At 44.2% G+C, this 17,970-nt stretch overlaps 2 protein-coding genes across 2 annotated transcripts; one reads left to right on the top strand and one right to left on the bottom strand.

The window, feature by feature from the left end:
• Window positions 1-1,029: 1,029 nt before the first annotated feature.
• Window positions 1,030-8,953, top strand: LOC115201414 (CCN family member 1-like). The gene is made up of 5 exons (XM_029765023.1): window positions 1,030-1,282; window positions 2,309-2,522; window positions 3,198-3,614; window positions 3,994-4,172; window positions 6,435-8,953. Exons 1-5 carry the CDS (start codon window positions 1,232-1,234, stop codon window positions 6,738-6,740), a joined length of 1,167 nt encoding a protein of 388 aa, XP_029620883.1. The 5' UTR covers window positions 1,030-1,231; the 3' UTR covers window positions 6,741-8,953.
• Window positions 8,954-10,211: 1,258 nt separating this feature from the next.
• LOC115201406 (ATP-dependent RNA helicase DDX39A-like) lies at window positions 10,212-17,658 on the bottom strand. Its single transcript, XM_029765011.1, has 10 exons — window positions 17,554-17,658; window positions 16,339-16,551; window positions 15,973-16,100; window positions 15,589-15,865; window positions 15,198-15,316; window positions 14,934-15,065; window positions 14,719-14,828; window positions 14,390-14,534; window positions 14,057-14,204; window positions 10,212-10,433 (listed from the first exon to the last, which is right to left on the bottom strand). Exons 2-10 carry the CDS (start codon window positions 16,544-16,546, stop codon window positions 10,417-10,419), a joined length of 1,284 nt encoding a protein of 427 aa, XP_029620871.1. The 5' UTR covers window positions 16,547-16,551; window positions 17,554-17,658; the 3' UTR covers window positions 10,212-10,416.
• Between the last annotated feature and the right edge of the window lie 312 nt (window positions 17,659-17,970).

Genomic DNA, 17,970 nt, shown 5'->3' with positions numbered 1-17,970 from the left:
GATTCCATATGTTTTATTTCATAATTTGCATGTCTTCACTATTATTCTACAATGTAGAAAATAGTAAAAATAAAGAAAAATCCTTGAATGAGTAGGTGTGTCCAAACTTTTGACTGGTACTATATGTTTGCATGATTGCTGTACAGTTTAACAGTGTGTCAGTGGATTGTGGTATGTGTGTCTACCTCTTAACACAGTATCAGTGTGTAACAGGGCACACTATATGGTCAAAGTGTGTACAAGCTCAGGTAAACCGAGAGCTTCCTGTGTCCGTGTCCATGGGAGCGAGCCCTGGATTAGCCCGACTGTTCTCACCTCCGTTCCGCTCTGCTTTGGTCTGCACTCACCACCACTGGACCTTTAGCTCCCTCCTTCAATAAATGTCTGTGAGAGAAAGAGAGAGCGACCAATGAAGGCCACGTAGAGGGGCACCATGGGAATCTATGAGGAAGGTAAGATGGATGTTGACGACAGACAGGATATGGAAGGAGGAGAGAGTGATGGATTGAAAGGGGTTGTTATTGCTATCATTTTCACCATCACCTTCGTAGACTTGTGCACATTTTTGGTATATCAGAGCTAATTCCACTACAACGTCTACACTCCCATCTATATGTATACTTTATCTGTCTCGCTCTCCTCGTCAAGTATTTTTATAAAGAAGGGGACCAAATTCCTAACTGTTTTCTATGGCTGTTCCAGTTTTAATGTAGCACACACTAGCCAGCTGAGTATATGTATCTTGCCTTTCACAAAACAGCAGCTGGACAGAGGTATGCGTGTGAAAACAACTTAAAAGCATCAATAATATTATTTTAATTCAAACATAAATAAAAAAACACCAAAAGCCAGGTCCTCTTTGGAATGTAGTAATTCAGATTTTTTTATGAATGAACGCATTCATGTTGGCCACGCCTCAAACCCCTCCCCGTTTGGAATACCCTGGCCTCACACGCATACCTCTGCCTCTTAATTGGCTAGAACGACTGTGGTAGGCGGAGCTGCAACAAAAGCACGGGGGCAATATATTACCGAGCTGCAAAAATGAATCGATTGAAATGTGCAGGTGTTGATATTCTATGAAGAACACTACACATTAATTTTGGAATTACTGCGCCTTGTTTGACAGTTCCCGTTGTGGGGTTTTGTTCGTGGACTAAAACAACAATTACATTATTGTGACAAAAGTTATATTTTCTTTATTTTTTCCATTCAATTGTCATTTGACAACATGAGGACGTTAATATTGCTTGTTCTGTTTCAAATGACGACTATTGCCTTGGTAAGTGTATGCAATGTTTTTGTATTATTTTGGCTTCAGCCAAGCTTGTGTAAACATTGTAAATAGAAGTTCACGTGTCGGGTCGGTCTCCTGTCAGCACAGTGGCGGGTAGTCAACAGACTGCCCCACCGACAAGCGTACTGGTCCTCTGTCTTCAGCGTTATAAGAAATATCTTTAGGTCTCTGAATATTGCTTTAATGTGAAGGCACTGTGAATTTGATGTTACAGTTGAGTAAATGCTGTCGTTTTACCTTTTACAGTGAACATTTATGGCCAGATGGGGACACCCCACTACTAAAATCTGTTTCCAGAAAAAAAAGTACGGTTCTGTACTCTGTAATGAAAGTGATGTTGACCACAGTGTCATCTATACACTAAGATAGAGACCGAAAGGAACAGTGTGGTTATCTGACTCTAATGCATGACATGACAGATGATGTTAACCTGACTCAAGTGCTCATGTTTTACCTGGGTTCCTGAATATCATTGGAATATTGGACCACTACTGCCCTTTAAACCCCAGTGGCACACAAGGACCCAAACAGGGCTCCCAAACTGAGATGAAAAGTGACACATTCAGGTCTGGAAATGGATGGAACCTGCTGTGCAGAAACCACTCAATCCCCCTGGCCCAGGATGGCATGGCAGCAGAGGGATACTTCGGATAGTCTTACCCTGTAGACAGGCTGTAGACAGGCAGACCCAAAACCTTTTTATCAGGGTTAAGGGGGGCTGTGGTGTTGGGCCTCAGGGAGGGGGTCACATTGAATTTCTCTTTCATCCCTGCCAAGAGGAAGGCGACAGCAACAGAGGGTGGGAAAGTGTCCCAGGGGGGTGGTGCTGCTGGGTATTTAGTGAATATTTAAGCCAAACACACTTTGAAGATCTTCTGTGCTCTGTAGCCTGACTCCACTTGAAACAAACAGTTTCTCGTTCTATTAATGTTTAGGCTATGAACGGCCCTCATTGAAATCCCTTTTTCAAGTCTCTGTATTGCACCATTCCCTCCGTCCTGCCCCCTGTAGGTGAGTGCTGGCTGCCCTGTGATGTGTGAGTGCCCGGCTGGCCCCCCCTCCTGTCCCCCGGGGGTCAGCTCTGTACCTGACGGCTGTGGCTGCTGTAAGGTGTGTGCTGCCCAGCTCAACCAGGACTGCCACGACTCACACCCCTGTGACCATCACAAGGGGCTGGAGTGTAACTATGGCAATGACGTGGGCCGCACTCATGGCATCTGCAGGGGTATGTACACAATACAAACGGGGTTGTCAGGGTTCATGAGGGTTGGGTTTAGTCTGGGGTTGTATGGATTCAATAAAAAGTGAATGTTGGTTGTCTTTGATATGGATCTGGGGTTTGAAACTGGTGCCATGTTTAGAAGAGAGCATCTTCCTGAGCCACACTGCTGAGAGCAGGGGGCAGAATGTATTTATCTAGCTCCGTGTCTTGCCGCATGTGCACACACACAGGGGTATTTTTATGTGTGTGTGTGTGGGGGGTTCTATATAAAGGAGGGTATTTGGGGGTGTTGTATGGAAGTCCCGCAGAGGGACTGAAGCGGAACGACATTGTAAACAAGTCAAAATTCCTCTCTGGACTAAGAATAGAGGCTCCTTCATTAAACTGGGGATAGAGTGTCTACCTCTACTGTCATTTCACTTCCTACTTCTAATACACAATTAGTTCTGGACCTTTCTTGTTGATGTGCCCATTTTCTCTCTCTCTCTCTCTCTCTCTCTATTCCTTTGTCTCTGTTGTCCCTCTCCTCCACTTTGTTCATTACCTCACTCAACTTGAACTCTTTGTGTTTTAAGCAATACAACCAAAGGCATGGCCATAGGCTAGTGATACCTCAGAGCCTTCTACATACAGACATCATTAAGTCTATCCTTTTTTTTTATCTGTCTCCCCTAACAGCGAAGCTCGAGGGTCGCTCCTGCGAATACAACGGACGGATCTACCAGAACGGGGAGAATTTCCGGGCTGGCTGCAAGCACCAGTGTACGTGCATTGACGGGGCGGTGGGCTGCGTGCCCCTGTGCCCCAGCCACGTGCCCCTGGCATCGCCCTCCTGCCCTGCCCCGCGCCTGGTCAAGGTGCCTGGGCAGTGCTGCCTCCGTATCGACTGCCACAAGGGCTCATCCGTTGTACCCCCAGTACAATGGCACCCACTGCCTCCAGCCTACCCGCCTTTCCCCTTCATGCCCTACCCTGCCTACCCCTACAAACCATACTCCAAGCCTTACCACTACAAACCCAAGGATACCATGGGAAACGAGCTGGTGGAGGTAGAGAAGAAATGGGACAAGCTGCGAGGGCACAAGCACCTGGCGGGTAAGAGCGGGCGCCGTGATGTTGCCTTAGAGCGCCGTCTGTTTCCTCCCCGCAGTAAAACGTCATGTTTGTGTTTTAGCCTTTTAGCCCCCGACTCACAAACAGACCCACTGTGCACCACTAGCCTTTCCCCTGCATGTGTGTTTGTGTGTGTCAGTGTTTGAGTGCGCCATGTTTTCCACTGACTACTTGTGCACCAGAGGCGCACACACACACCACTCTCTCACAGCATATACCTCTGTCGTCCAGCTTTTCCTTCTCTGTGATCACCCTCCTCTATGCGTCAGTGTTGCCTGTTCTGTGAATGAGGCCAGTGTGCTTACATCTCTCTCTGCCTCTCCCTCTGGTCCTCTCTCCCCCACTCTCTCCTTCCGTCCAGCATGGAGGCAGTTTGGAGGGCAGTGTGTGGTCCAGACCACAAGATGGTCCCAATGCTCACGCAGCTGTGGTATGGCCGTGTCCTCTCGTGTCACCAATGACAACGCCCAGTGTAAGCTAGTGAAGGAGACGCGTCTGTGCAACATCCGGCCCTGCAGCTCCATGTCCATCCCCGTCAAGGTAAAGTGTGTGTGTGTGTGTGTGTGTGTGTGTGTGTGTGTGTGTGTGTGTGTAAAGGGTCTAGAAACCATAAAGAGCAACTGAAGGCAATAAACAACTTCTCTTGTAGTAAACGGCCTATGTAGCATCGATATTAGTCAAACATTTACTCCAGTGTCAAAACTGACTACAAAATGTAAATAAGATAATTTGGGTCATAAAGTCAAGCTCGTCCCAAACTGAGATTTGTGAGATAATTAGGGAAAAATGGTATGTCACAGAATGAAGGGTACCATGACAGGTTTTTTGGGTTGGGTTTATTTCAATCCTGCCCACAGCAATCATCAATTCAGAACCCAGCTGCATGCATCCCTGGTCGTAATGCCCAAGGTTAATTTGGTTTGACATTCAATACCGTTACGGGGCTAGCTAAGGACCAGTAAATCACACAATGTACATGCGACAATATTTTAAAATGTCAACAGCTCCAAATTTGATTTAATTATAAGCCGTAGAAATTAATATACATATATTGAAAGCATTTAATTAGACAACTGAAAGATGTGCAACATGAACATATTGTCCCATTTACATTGTGTAATTTGACGGTCCCTAACTAGCACACTGGCCAGCTGAAGCTAATCGGCGAAAGAAGTTGGCTTGCTAGCTAGTCTAGGCTACTTCCAGACAAGACCTGGTTAGACTGTTTCACGTTATCTAGAACATGGCTTCCCAACCTATGGGTCACGTCCCCCCATAAGTTGCGCCAACATTTCGTAGTGGGGCGTGGGACATTCCTTGATTTGAGATGACGCATACATCGGTGACACTTTAGGCTAGAAACAAGTGGGAAGATGCCAGAGGAACACTCGACTGATGCACATGGGAATATATTTGGTTTGGCTCTATGACATTCAGAAGCTGAGCTACGACCTTCTAAAGTCGAGGAGTCAAAGAAATTGGACTGTGCTTGAGAAGTAATCTTATACAATGTGTGACTGTCGCTATCAATTGATCTATTCACTTTGTTTAAAAGAGAATATGTATAATTAAATTGGGAGTTCATATAAATACCATAAAACATATTTGGTAGCGGAATGACATTTGTGGAAATTGGGTCTAGAACTTATTTTCCTTATCTATTATGATTATCATCAAGAAGATGTCAAGAGTCTTGTTAAACTACGGAGAATTGAAGGAAATTAGCTTCAAATAACATTTTCCTGTCTTTCACGTTAAACCAAATAAAGCTGGTCGTGTATATAATATAGGCTAAATCAATAAACAATCATGTCAAAAATAAAAGGGGGGCCTGACTTATTTTTTTACGTGAAAAAGGGGGCCCTGGAGTATAAAAGGTTGGGAACCCTTGTGCTAGAAGAGTGAGTGACTGTGTACTGTTTTTGGCAGAGTGAAAGTACAAACGCTTCCCACATTCTTACACACACACACACACGAGACACCCACATCAAAGCACTCCTCCATGACCCAAATCTCGTTCTCAGTCGCATTTCCTAATGAGGAGAATTGAAACCGAGGCTAATCCAGGAAGTTCAGCCCACCATTTAATAGTCCCCCTGCCTTCATACATTGTAGGTACATGTATTTAGGTCAATGCCTGCATCCCAGTCTAAACCATAAGAGACTGTGTGGACAGGGGTGTGCCCACATCCATATTAATATCATGGTTTTAAGTGCCCCTCCTTCTGGCAAGCTCTCCCAGTGTGGGTCTGAGCCCACTCTATTCACAGTACTGTTGCTGTGGAACAAGTTCAACTGAACTGTGAATGGAAAAAGCATCATTAGAAGACCAACAGTACAAGGCACCAAATAGTTGTGACAGTGGAATGTAGAGACTCTCCCCCACTGTGCCCAGGTCTCTGAGGTGTTAATAGGCCCTTGTGTGTATGACGCAAAGCGCTCTCCATTCTCCCACTCCCTCGCTTTCTCTCGTTTCATGCAACACCCTTAAACGCTCTCCCTCTCTACATCTCACCAGAGCAGTGATTCACTGATGAGTCTGGTTGTTAGGCACCTGTCTTAATATGTTCTCTCTGTGTTTTGCGAGTTGTTGGGGCATTAATGTGACACTATGCCACCTCATAACTGTTGGTGTTGGATGTCCACCCACCCACCCATACCATCACCATGCCCCTCTCTAGCCCTGGTCTTGTTGTTTTGACCTTTCCTCAGATTTTCTCTCCCTGGGCCAGCATAATAACTGCAGTTATGGTTCACTGGGACTGTAAAGTGACTAACCGAGGCTCTTTCTCTTCTCCACAGAAAGGGAGGAAGTGCTCCCGTACCCACAAGGCTCCAGAGCCCCTGCGTCTGTCCTATGCTGGCTGCCGCAGCACGCGTCTCTACCGGCCCAACTACTGCGGCCTGTGTGTGGACGGCCGCTGCTGCTCGCCCCGCCGCACACGCACCGCCTCCGTGACCTTTGCCTGCCCTGATGGCGAGCGCTTCGACCACTCCGTCATGTTCGTGCAGTCCTGCAAATGCAGTGATAAGTGTAGTCATCTGAACGAGGTTGCCCTCCCGCCCCAGCAGTGGCTCTACGGAGACACACACAAGTTCACAGACTAGCATCCCCCTCAAATCCCTCACTCGCTCCCCATCACTTTACCCACCAGCTAAGCCCCCGATAGAGAAGTAGTCCTAAGAGTATCTTTGAGTAGACACTAGCCAGATGCAAATATCCCCCACCACCCTCCTGGAGCATGTTTTGGGAGGCCTGGGTGAAGGAATTTGATTGGTTGATCTGCATTCTGGACAGAGATGAGTGACTAGTGTTGGCCTTAGAGTAGACACCCGGTCCATTGTGGTTCATCAACCGGAATCACCAAATAGACAAACATGGATTTGTCCGGCCACCATTTTGTCACTCCCCATGCACTCCTGTACTCTGGGACTGAACCCGCACTGTGGGGACGATGGAGAAAGTGGGACACACCCAATGCAGACTCCAACCCAGCTGCTGCACACACACCCGGTAGACGTGTGGACTTGGGATGGTAAGGTGTTACATTTCATGGTGACTGCCAGCATAGAGTAGGCCTGTCAATGGCAAGCAGGTCTGGTTTGAGTGGAAGGAGAATCAGACTTGCAAGAAAACAGAATGACTTATCCAGTAGATTTCCAATACCTGCTATTTGCGTAACCAAATGAAGACACTAAAAGACAAAGTTTTTGTGGGACAGAATATGGAAACTCCACAGAATGCTCTGGAAGGGTCATTTTGTATTTGTAATGATATTTATTGTGACAGACGATGACACAGTGGTTGCCAATGAGAGAAGCGATACTGCTATGTTTGGAGCGGCATGACCGGAGGGCCCTGAGAGAGACAACACAGCTGAGATCTGTCAGCAGAGAGGGGAGTTCCGGGAGGTCTGGGACTTAATCCCTGGTCACACCAGTGTTCACTGTAATCAAACAGACACATTACCTGAGCAATAGTGGACGAAGACAACTCCCCAAGGAGAGATGTTATGGTTAGAGACAGACTGGCGCAGAACCTGTTGGCTGAGGCGGTGTGTGTGTGTGTGTGTGTAATAAGTCATTACACAGTTGGACCAGTCTCCATTTCTTCCTCAGCCCTGAAACAGTGAGACATTTAACATAGTGCCAGCGGAACAAGCCTCTGTTTTTGGCATTGAGTCATGTTGTTGATTTGAAGCAAATTACAATCCTGGCTGAGGGTTAGAAAGAACCTCAGCCACCCTCTGGTTTGTTATAAAAGATAAAAATTCCTGCATATGAAGTAAACATATAATTTGTAACTAGCGGGCGGGACCGTTTGACTCAATCTGGCCTGTAATCTAGCAACTGATCCACAATACTCCACAAAACAAAACTCTTACTCATGTTGCTTTATGTTTGTGGCGTCTAAATCTGCTCTCTGCCATTGAAGGTTGACATGATAACATCATGCTCATTAGAGACTGAAGCAGACATGAGGACACTTCAAAGGGATCAGCACTAAAGTGGTTACCAATTTCCTCCTTTGCATGGACATGCGTCAGTAGTCTGTTTTAGCACCTCGAAGAGATTAGCATAACAGTTGTCTGAAGTTGGAGGTTAAGATTCTGTATTGGTGAGACATGGACCTCTTTAGAATTAAACTTCCAAATTCTCCCCTATTAGGACGGGTTGATAATTAATGCACCTTAGCAGCCTTGTTCATGACTTCATCGGAGTGGTATATCTCAGACTAAAAGATGTGTAACTCACATGCTTTTCCCTCTGACTCCATGAAAAGTATTAGAGGATTCAAGTATTGAAGCCCATATTACATTGTAGTCCATGAGATTTTTACCTGCCTTAAGTGTTGATTTGTATTTTTCTATGATTCAACTTTTTGTACAACTTCTAGGTTGGGACAGGCTTTCATAGTTGCCGCACACAGCCTGTTAGGTGATTGACTTTAAAATAAAAATGGACGTTATCGGATTGGTTAGACACTGCCATCACGCTTACCTATGTAGATTGTGATTTGAGAAGTATTTGGTTTAATAACTGGACACTAGAGCAGCTATGTACAGATGCATCCATGTTGAGTTTCTGCCGTGTATAGGCCAATCCATGCGAGTTACCTTATAACCAGTCCATGTATAGCTAGCACTGAGCAAGTCTGGGTTCTGTGATGTGGGCACAGCACACACTGCCATTTGAAATCTCTTTGCTTTATTGAACAAGTGATTGAAAACGTATAGAGGCAAATATCTGGGTTTGTCCTAACTTTGATTTACTGGCTAATTGAGTTCATGCTGTATTTGGAATAAAGTGTTTCACGAACACCCTGGATGTTGATGTATTACCTAAAGAACAAGTGCACCCTTTCACAGGTCTGACTAGTACAGATACAACCGGAAGTGACTTTCGTAGCAGGTTAGAATAATTCAACGTGGCAGGTTGGGAAAAGGGTTAGCTAAAATGCTTTCCTAAACACCTACAAAATGTCACGCCTGCACTCCTAACTCTGTCGGCATTCTGCCTTCTCCCTGCAGTTCTCAGCGTCGCCCACGACTGAGTCATGTGAACTACAATCCCGACGTGGCATTTTACCATTTAGAAACGTCGGCTTGCTTGCGATACAGCTTTCGAAACAGATGGCCCTCATCTTTCACCAGTGAGAAAGTCATTCGAATTAGATTCTTTAGCAGTTTCACAGATCTATACAGCTATGTATAGGTGCCTCTGACAAAGCTATTATTCCACATGTTCGGAGCACGCTAGATAATCCGCAGTTGCTCACCTATCAGTTGCCCGTAAACAAACTAACATGGAGATGTGGTCTGGTGGGAACACTAACTCTGACCCTATTAAAAAAAGCTATCAATTTAACCTTTGTTTTGGAAAATGTCGCTGATATGAAAGGTTCTATGCTTCCAAAACCATACCGCAAGCACTGCGTGTTAATGTTCAGTCAGGGCTCTAAACAAGACACCGTCGTCCAATGACACCGTCGTCCAATGACTTGTGTAATGAAACCGAGGCATGATCAATGGCTATACTCCCTTTAACCACAACTCTGTTTCACGAAATATGGCTGTAAGACTATACAGGGATGTGGCCAATTAGCACTAATAGGTTTTATGATAGACGCTTACAACCTTTTGATTCATGTATAAATAAAATTGTTCAGGCAGATATGCGGTTACCCAATGGAAGGATGCCGCAGATGCCCCGCTCCCATTAATAGAGCCATGATGACTGGGGTCAGTCATGCGCCAGCAGACACTATGGTTCTTCCAAATCAGCCGTGATGGCCCCTCCTTTTACGAGCCCTTACAAATGAAGTTGTGCCGAGATTTCCCAGTTTTGATAGGGAGCCAGCGTACAACCACCACATGCTTGGGACTCACAATAAAGAGTAACTAACAAGATGCCCTTCATAGACTTTCCTGATGTTGCATTTTAGATTTGGCCCAACGTTTTGTAAGCTTGCATGCAATCAAAGCAATCTGAATGGGGAATTGATGGTCCTATTTAACTAGCAAAAAAAAAAGGAATTTAAAGAAGCAACATGGAATCTGTCAAAATTAGACCAGAAACTGGAATTTTTATAAAAAGTTTTAATTTCATTGACCAAACCACAACAAATTTAAAACCGGACAACCCCCAATGACACATTCAAATAAAAAACTTTTGGTAAACAGTCAAGGAACAGAACTTTAAAATAAAAACAGCGAGGAGGGTTTTTCATCCAAACAAGGACAGAGATTCAGGGGTAGGGGACATTTTTTCGGGGATGGAGGACTCATCTGGACTGCTCAACTAGAAAGAAAAAAAGTGGTGGGTGAGAAAGGAGAGAAGACACACTGTTCTGAAGACCATCTCTATTAGCAACAGCTGGGCATTCCAGCTTTTCACACAGGTTAATATGTACAGGGTCTCCATTCACTAAGACCTACCCAGTTCAGGGCTGAACCCACATGTCTTTATGGCACATAAGAAACCTGTCTCAGTGGACTAATCCACCTCTCCAGAATGACCTCTCCCGCCAATTCGTGCACATTCATTGTGTGAATTGTTTGCCCTATGTTAGTGTCTATCAATTCCCCATTACATCACAAGTAGTACATTTCCAATTGATTCACATAATTTCTAATCTACAAGGTTTGTTTACCATAATCTGTTAATGTATTTAATATTATTAGTCTTGTTCTCATTGTCAGAGTGCACAACCCACTTGTGAGAAACAACTTTAGATGTATACAATTCCATTTACTAGTTGTCTAGTAAATTACTAGTAATTGTCTTTTGTTTAAAGCACTCCTGTCAATGTTGAGTATAGAAGTAGGCCTAAGGCTGCCTGGCCTGCTTGCAAATGTAGACCTATAAAAATAAGCCCATTTGGGGGATACGATTGCATTTCTGATTGGCTTAACTCACCACCACTAATGAGTTGGAGCTTTAAAGTAACTTGTCACTTCAAACAGCAAGTAAACAAAGTCTTAACATACATTGAGAATGTTAATAGTTACTCAATGTATTTGAAAAATCTTTCCTGCCCTCTTTTGATAACCACTGAGTGAAAGGGAAAAATATCATGCTCTGATCTAGTGGAAATGTAAAAAATAAGCCTGTCTGATTACTTCTTTTCCCTTGCGCAAATAGCTCTGAACAGAAGCCACTGTAGGCTAACTGGTGCAGCAAAACAGGGGCCCAGAATATTTTGTATAATGTTTTCAAGTTTGCTAGCGCACGCGTCGGGCTGGACCCAATTGATAATGTTTTGAGTTTGTTGCAGACAGGCCATGCCTTACATAGTTGGCAATAGACGTGACTTTATATTTGTGTAATTTATTACCACTGTTCCATAAAAAAGTGCATATGAAACCCTTAACTGGCACACAAATCAGTAGAAATTGACTAAATTGGCATTCCACATGAATTAAGAAAAAAAATATATATATTATTTTTTAAGAGTTGCCGACCCCTGGTGTAACGTATTAGTGGTAACCTCAGGAGCATAATGGCAGAATCTGGATCTCTGGCTCCCGAGTCATTGGTTTACAGCCGTTGTATTCGGCACACGTGATAAATAAACTTTGATTTGATATTTCATCAAAATGTGTGCTTAACTTCTCTAGGGTAGGGGGCAGTATTTTGACATCCGGATGAAAGGCGTGCCCAAATTAAACTGCCTGCTACTCAGGCTCAGAAGGTAGGATATGCATATTATTAGTAGATTTGGATAGAAAACACTGAAGGTTCAAAAAAAAAAAAAAAAAACTGTTTGAATGATGTCTGAGTATAACAGAACTCATGGCAGGCAAAAACCTGAGAAAAATCCAACCCGGAAGTGTGGAAATCTGAGGTTTGTAGTTTTTCAAGTGATTGCCTATGTAACAGTGTAGGTTCCGTCCCTCTCTTCGCCCCAACCCGGGCTCGAACCAGGGACCTTTGCACACATCAACAACTGACACCCACCGAAGCATCGTTACCCATCGCGCCACAAAAGCCGCGGCCCTTGCAGAGCAAGGGGAAACCCTACTTCAAGTCTCAGAGCGAGTGACGTCACTGATTGAAACGCTATTAGCGCGCACCACCGCTAACTAGCCATTTCACATCGGTTACACCTATACAGTGACTTAGGGTTCATTTTGCACTTCCTAAGGCTTCCACTAGATGTCAACAGTCTTTAGAATGTTGTTTCACGCTTCTACTGTGACTAGGGAGAGAATAAGAGGTCCTGGAAGTAGCTGACAAAAAAATGACATGAGCTCAGAGGTGCGCGCTCACGTGAGAGTGAGCTGTGTTCCTTTTCTTTCCTGAAGACCATGGAATTGTCCGGTTGGAATATTACTGAAGATTTGTTAAAAACGTCCTAAAGACTGATGCTATACATCGTTTGACATGTTTCTACGAATGTAAATAGAACTTTTTTTAAAACTTTTCATCGTGACATTTTGCGCACACTTCCTGCATTTGGAATAGTGGACTGAACGCGCGAACAAAGAGGTATTTGGACATAAATTATGGACTTTATCGAACAAAACAAACGTTTGTGGACCTGGGATACCTGGGAGTGCATTCTGATGAAGATCAAAGGTAAGTGAATATTTATCATATTATTTCTGAGTTTTGTTCACTCCACAAAATGGCGTGTTTGGTTTCATGTCTGAATGCTGTACTCAGATTATTGCAAAGTGTGCTTTCGCTGTAAAGTTTTTTAAAAATCTGACAGCGGTTGCATTAAGGAGAAGTGTATCTATAATTCTTTGAATAACAGTTTAATATTTCATCGTTTATGATGAGTATTTCTGTAAATTGATGTGCTCATTCACCGGAAGTTTTGGGAGGCAAAACATTTCTGAACATTACACGGCAATGTAAAATTGGGTTTTTGGATATAAATATGAACATACATGTATTGTGGAACATGAAGTCCTATGAGTGCCATCTGATGAAGATCAAAGGTTAGTGATTAATTTTAGCTGTATTTCTGGTTTTTGTGACGCCTCTCCTTGCTTGGAAAATGGCTGTGTAGTTTCTTGTATAGGTGCTGTCCTAACATAATCCAATGCTATGCTTTCGCCGTAAAGCCTTTTTGAAATCGGACAATGTGGTTGGATTAACGAGAAGTGCATCTTTAAAATGGGATATAATAGTTGTATGTTTGAGAAATTTGAATTATGAGATTGTTGTTTTGAATTTGGCGCCTTGCTATTTCACTGGCTGTTAGCTAGCGTCCCACATACCCCAGAGAGGTTAAAGCACATGTCAGACACTTCCCTCTGGAATGAGTTTAAGGGCTTTTGCTTCTCCCTTGGACCCAACTCCTCAATCAAGGTCACTGTTTACTAAGGAACTCCACACCTGGTTGTTAAGGTCTTAATTGAAAGGAGAAACCAAAACCCAGCAGACACTAGGCCCTCCATGGAATGAGTTTGACACCCCTGGCTTAAAGCATCAGACAAGCTCTTAAAAAAAAAAAAAAAAAAAAAAAAAAAAACTTTACCAATGTCAAAAGAACAGATGACTTTCGAGCGGCAAAGATTTGTGTGGAGGACAGCCCGACGTGGCAGTCCAATTCCCTCTAGCCACCATCATTACTCAATGAGTTATTATACCAGGCAATTATCTTGGGGGTTTCAATGAGCTGACAACATCCCCCTGACCTTTCAGGCCCAGCATTAGAGTACTAATGATTAACAGATGTTGCATACCCCAGGCACAACACAGGGCACATTGACATTTGTTATGATAGCCAAGTCAATTTTAGACCCTCTTCACTACATTCACTCCCTTTCAACATTGAATTAAGCAATTACCAGCAGACAGTGACAGAAAGACATAACTATGACTCAACTTATAAGAATAAAAAGTAATGTCAGTTTGAATGGAGAAACCTCCATGGGAGGCTGCATGTATAAGGATGGAGAAAGCCTTACTGTAAGTGGAAATGTCGATCTCTTCTGGCAGCTCGGCCACATTGACCTCAAAGCGGTCCTGCACGTCATTCAAAGTCTTGGCATCTGTCTCGTCTGACACAAAGGTCACAGCCAGACCCTTGGTTCCAAACCGCCCAGCACGGGCCACCTGAGGGGCAAGAGTGTCAGATGGGAGTGACAACTCAAAGAATATATTAGCCTTTAGAGGGAGCTCTACAGAGGCCAATGACAAGTTCATGAAATAGTCAGATGCAATCATTGAAATAGGTATTTGGAAATACCATTCACTACCAGAAGACAGGTGTTTGAGGCTCCATCAGTTATGTGACTCACCCTGTGTAAGTATGTGTCTGAGTCCTCAGGCATGTCGTAATTGAAGACAATATTGACCCGCTCGATATCCATCCCTCGGCCAAACAGGTTAGTGGCCACCAAGATCCGCCTTTGGAAGTCCTTGAACTGCTGGTACCGGGACAGCCTGGGGATAGACAGCCAGAGAGGATTAACACAGCTGCTATAGGTATTACTAGATGTAGAGGCTGCCCTTTGAAGGCAACTGTGTTGAGTTAATTGAGGCTTTCAGCTACATAAAGTCAGCATTTGGGGCTCCATTTAATTGGAGATGTGTGAGAGAAAGGTGTGCATGTAAGCGACAGACTGACCTCTCCTCCTGAGCCATGCCCCTGTGGATGGCAATGGCAGGGAAGTTCTGTTCCACCAGTAGCTGAGAAAGCGCCACACAGCGCTGCACTGACTTGACAAAGATCACCACCTAGAGGTGACATTACAGAACTACAGCAAACATTCACAAGGAAACAGCACAAATACAACAACTTTTTACAGGGATAAAAATTATACCATTAGTGTGTGGGTTTACCTGGTTGAACTCCAGCACATCAAGCAGGTCAAAGAGCTTGCGGTTCTTCTCGCTGTCCTTCAGCTTGCAGTAGTACTGCTGCAGACCGTGCAGCGTCAGCTTGGTCTCATCATCTACAAACACCTCCATGGGCTACAGGACACAAAGTACTTCAGAACCTCAAAAATCTACTTTTCTATGGAGTCAATGCAAAGACGATTGTTTGTAAAACAGCATTTGGAGTCCAAAACCGCATGAAGTGGCAGTGCTACCCCCTGCACTCACATCCTGCATGAACTTGCGGCAGACCGGTCGAATCTCCTTGCTGAGGGTGGCGCTGAACATCATGCACTGCTTCTCATGTGGTGTTAGCCTGAAGATGTCCTGTACGTCACGCCTCATGTCTGAAACAAGAGAAATGGGACCATGGATAAAACAGCCAAGTCTCAAACTACCCCCCAGAACAGCCAGGTACCAAGACATCCATTTTGCTGAGTCTACATGTGATAACAGATTTCCACAGGGGAAAACCCTTGTTCACACATTACATTCAAGATTGCAATTGCTAGAATTAATATTTCGGGGGGGGGGTGTAAATAACAAAAATGGGTTGGATTAGAAGTTGAGTGAAAAAGGAGCATTTCCAAAATGGACAGGAATAATAAGCAGGACTCACCCAACTGCTCCAGCATCTTGTCACACTCATCCAGGACAAAGTGCTTGACGTTCTTTAGATTGAGGGTCTTGTTGCGGATGAGGGCCAGGATTCGGCCAGGGGTTCCCACCACAATGTGAGGGCAGTTCTTCTTCAGCACATCTTCGTCCTTCTTGATAGACAGGCCCCCAAAGAACACGGCTGCCTTGACTGTGGGCATGTACTTGGAGAAGCGCTCGTACTCTTTGCTGATCTGGAAGGCCAGCTCTCGTGTGTGGCACATTACTAGAACTGACACCTAGAGGAAAGAGGAGTATTTGATGCTAATAGATCACTTGTAGGTTATGCATAACAAATATTTGAAACTAGACATTCCAGAGGCATTTGCAGAGTGCAGATACTGACCTGTCCATCCACAGGCTCGATCTGCTGTAGTGTGGCAAGAACAAACACTGCCGTCTTGCCCATACCAGACTTAGCCTGGCACAGGATGTCCATGCCCAGGATGGCCTGAGGGATGCACTCATGTTGAACTGGAAAACAATGAGACATTTGGTCAGTACACCATCTTTACCCAAACAAAAAAGCCATTGTTTACCATCACACCTTAAACAACACATGCATTGTAATTGACAAGTAGTCCATCAACACCCAATGACCATGGACACTCAGCCATTTATACACTGTCCTCCTATGCATGCACTCCATTGTATCCACAGACATGCCACTCAGCTATTCATGACCTCCATTTATGCCACTCCTAGCACTCACCTTCAGACGGATGCTCAAAGCCACAGTCGACAATCGCGCGGAGCAGCTCTGGTTTGAGCAGGAAGTCTCTGAAGCCAGAGCTGTGGATGGAGACATAGGAGCCCTTCACCTCCTTCTTGCCTGTTGGGGCAGCGGTCTCTGGGGCTCCCTGAGGCTCCTCGTCCTCTTCATAGTCCAGCAGCTCATTGTCAGCGTCATTCTCAGCCATTCTGTCTACAGAAATATTTTTTAGAAGGGGAATAGTGGCTGGTCATTCACACTAGTTGTCACCATTTGCTTTTGACTGAGGATTGTCCCCGAGACCATATTTTTTATAAAAAGATGTATTCAAATCAGGAGATTTAGTGGTTAACAGACCAACATCGCCACTATCTAACTACTTACAATGGAAATAAGCAATACTCTATGGTAACGTTAGTCTACATCAGAGCCCTCTATAAAGTTAACATTCAGTAACACCAAACCATCATAACGTTTAAATAAATCATGACGTTGACAGTTGCAGGAAACGTCTCAAACTAGAGACATTACTATCCAGTTAAGTTACGTAGTTAGCTATTTGCAAACTATCCACGTTAAACAGCAAAATAAAAACAGCTCAATTATGTACTACAAACAAAACCAGGGGCCATGGTTGCTAGCTAGCAATTTGTAATAAATGGTAAGCAACTAAAAGGTTGTCAACAAGGGTTGGGATTGGCTAGCTCCGTAGCTAGTTACCAGAGATATCTGACTTTACTCGTTGACGTAACAACCGTATAGTAATGCAAACGTTACATCCGTATAGTAACGCAAACAATGTCATGAATCGACTCTGCCTCCTTTGCCGCACACAGCTTAGGCCAACATAGTTAGCTAAATTATTAGCATTTCTGGTAGCTAACGTTAACTAATAAAACTATAACTGTAGCGAGCTATCGAACTAAGCCGACTATTGTCCAAATTACACAACATGTTCATTCACATGTGGCTAACTCCAATGTTTCGCACGACTTGGACCGGTTTTGGTTAGCTAACGTTAGTTCTAGCCTAGCTAGCAAAATAGCCTTCGTTATTCTCAGATGCCTTGCTCAGAACTAACACTGCTTACAATGAATTTGCCAATATATTGCTTTTCCGAAAACCATCAAAAGCTGTTGGTAATTTCTAATATAACTACGAGAACCAGAATATTCCAAAAAGGACACAAATAAGCAATATTAGCTACCGTCTTACCTTACAGTGATGTTACAATTAAACTTCGGAAAAATGCTCCTCAAAAGCACATGGAGAGGAGGCCTCAGTTTATACTACAAGCCAGAACTTCCGCCTCCACTAAAATACAGCAATATCATTGGTTGGTTTTACGTGTCAATTTGACGAAACTACTCTTAATCGTATCACGATTGGCCAAGTCAAAGTGTCAATCATCAGTGACGCTAGGCACTGCTGCCAAAGATGTTTTATAACTAACCAAGATAGACCACAGCCTGTCGTTTCCAATGGGAAATAGTGGGCAAGAGCCAAGCACGAACTAGCGAGATCCTATTAGCTTGTTCTAGCAGGCATCTGCATATTTCCGTTAGGGAACGCCTACTCTGTGAAGTGCGCGTGTGCAATAGCTCGATTCGCCTTTGCACTCCTAAACAACGC

Source organism: Salmo trutta, chromosome 1 (assembly GCF_901001165.1).
Source record: "Salmo trutta chromosome 1, fSalTru1.1, whole genome shotgun sequence".
NCBI classification, from domain to species: Eukaryota; Metazoa; Chordata; class Actinopteri; order Salmoniformes; family Salmonidae; genus Salmo; species Salmo trutta.
This window is presented reverse-complemented; position numbering and strand designations above follow the sequence as displayed.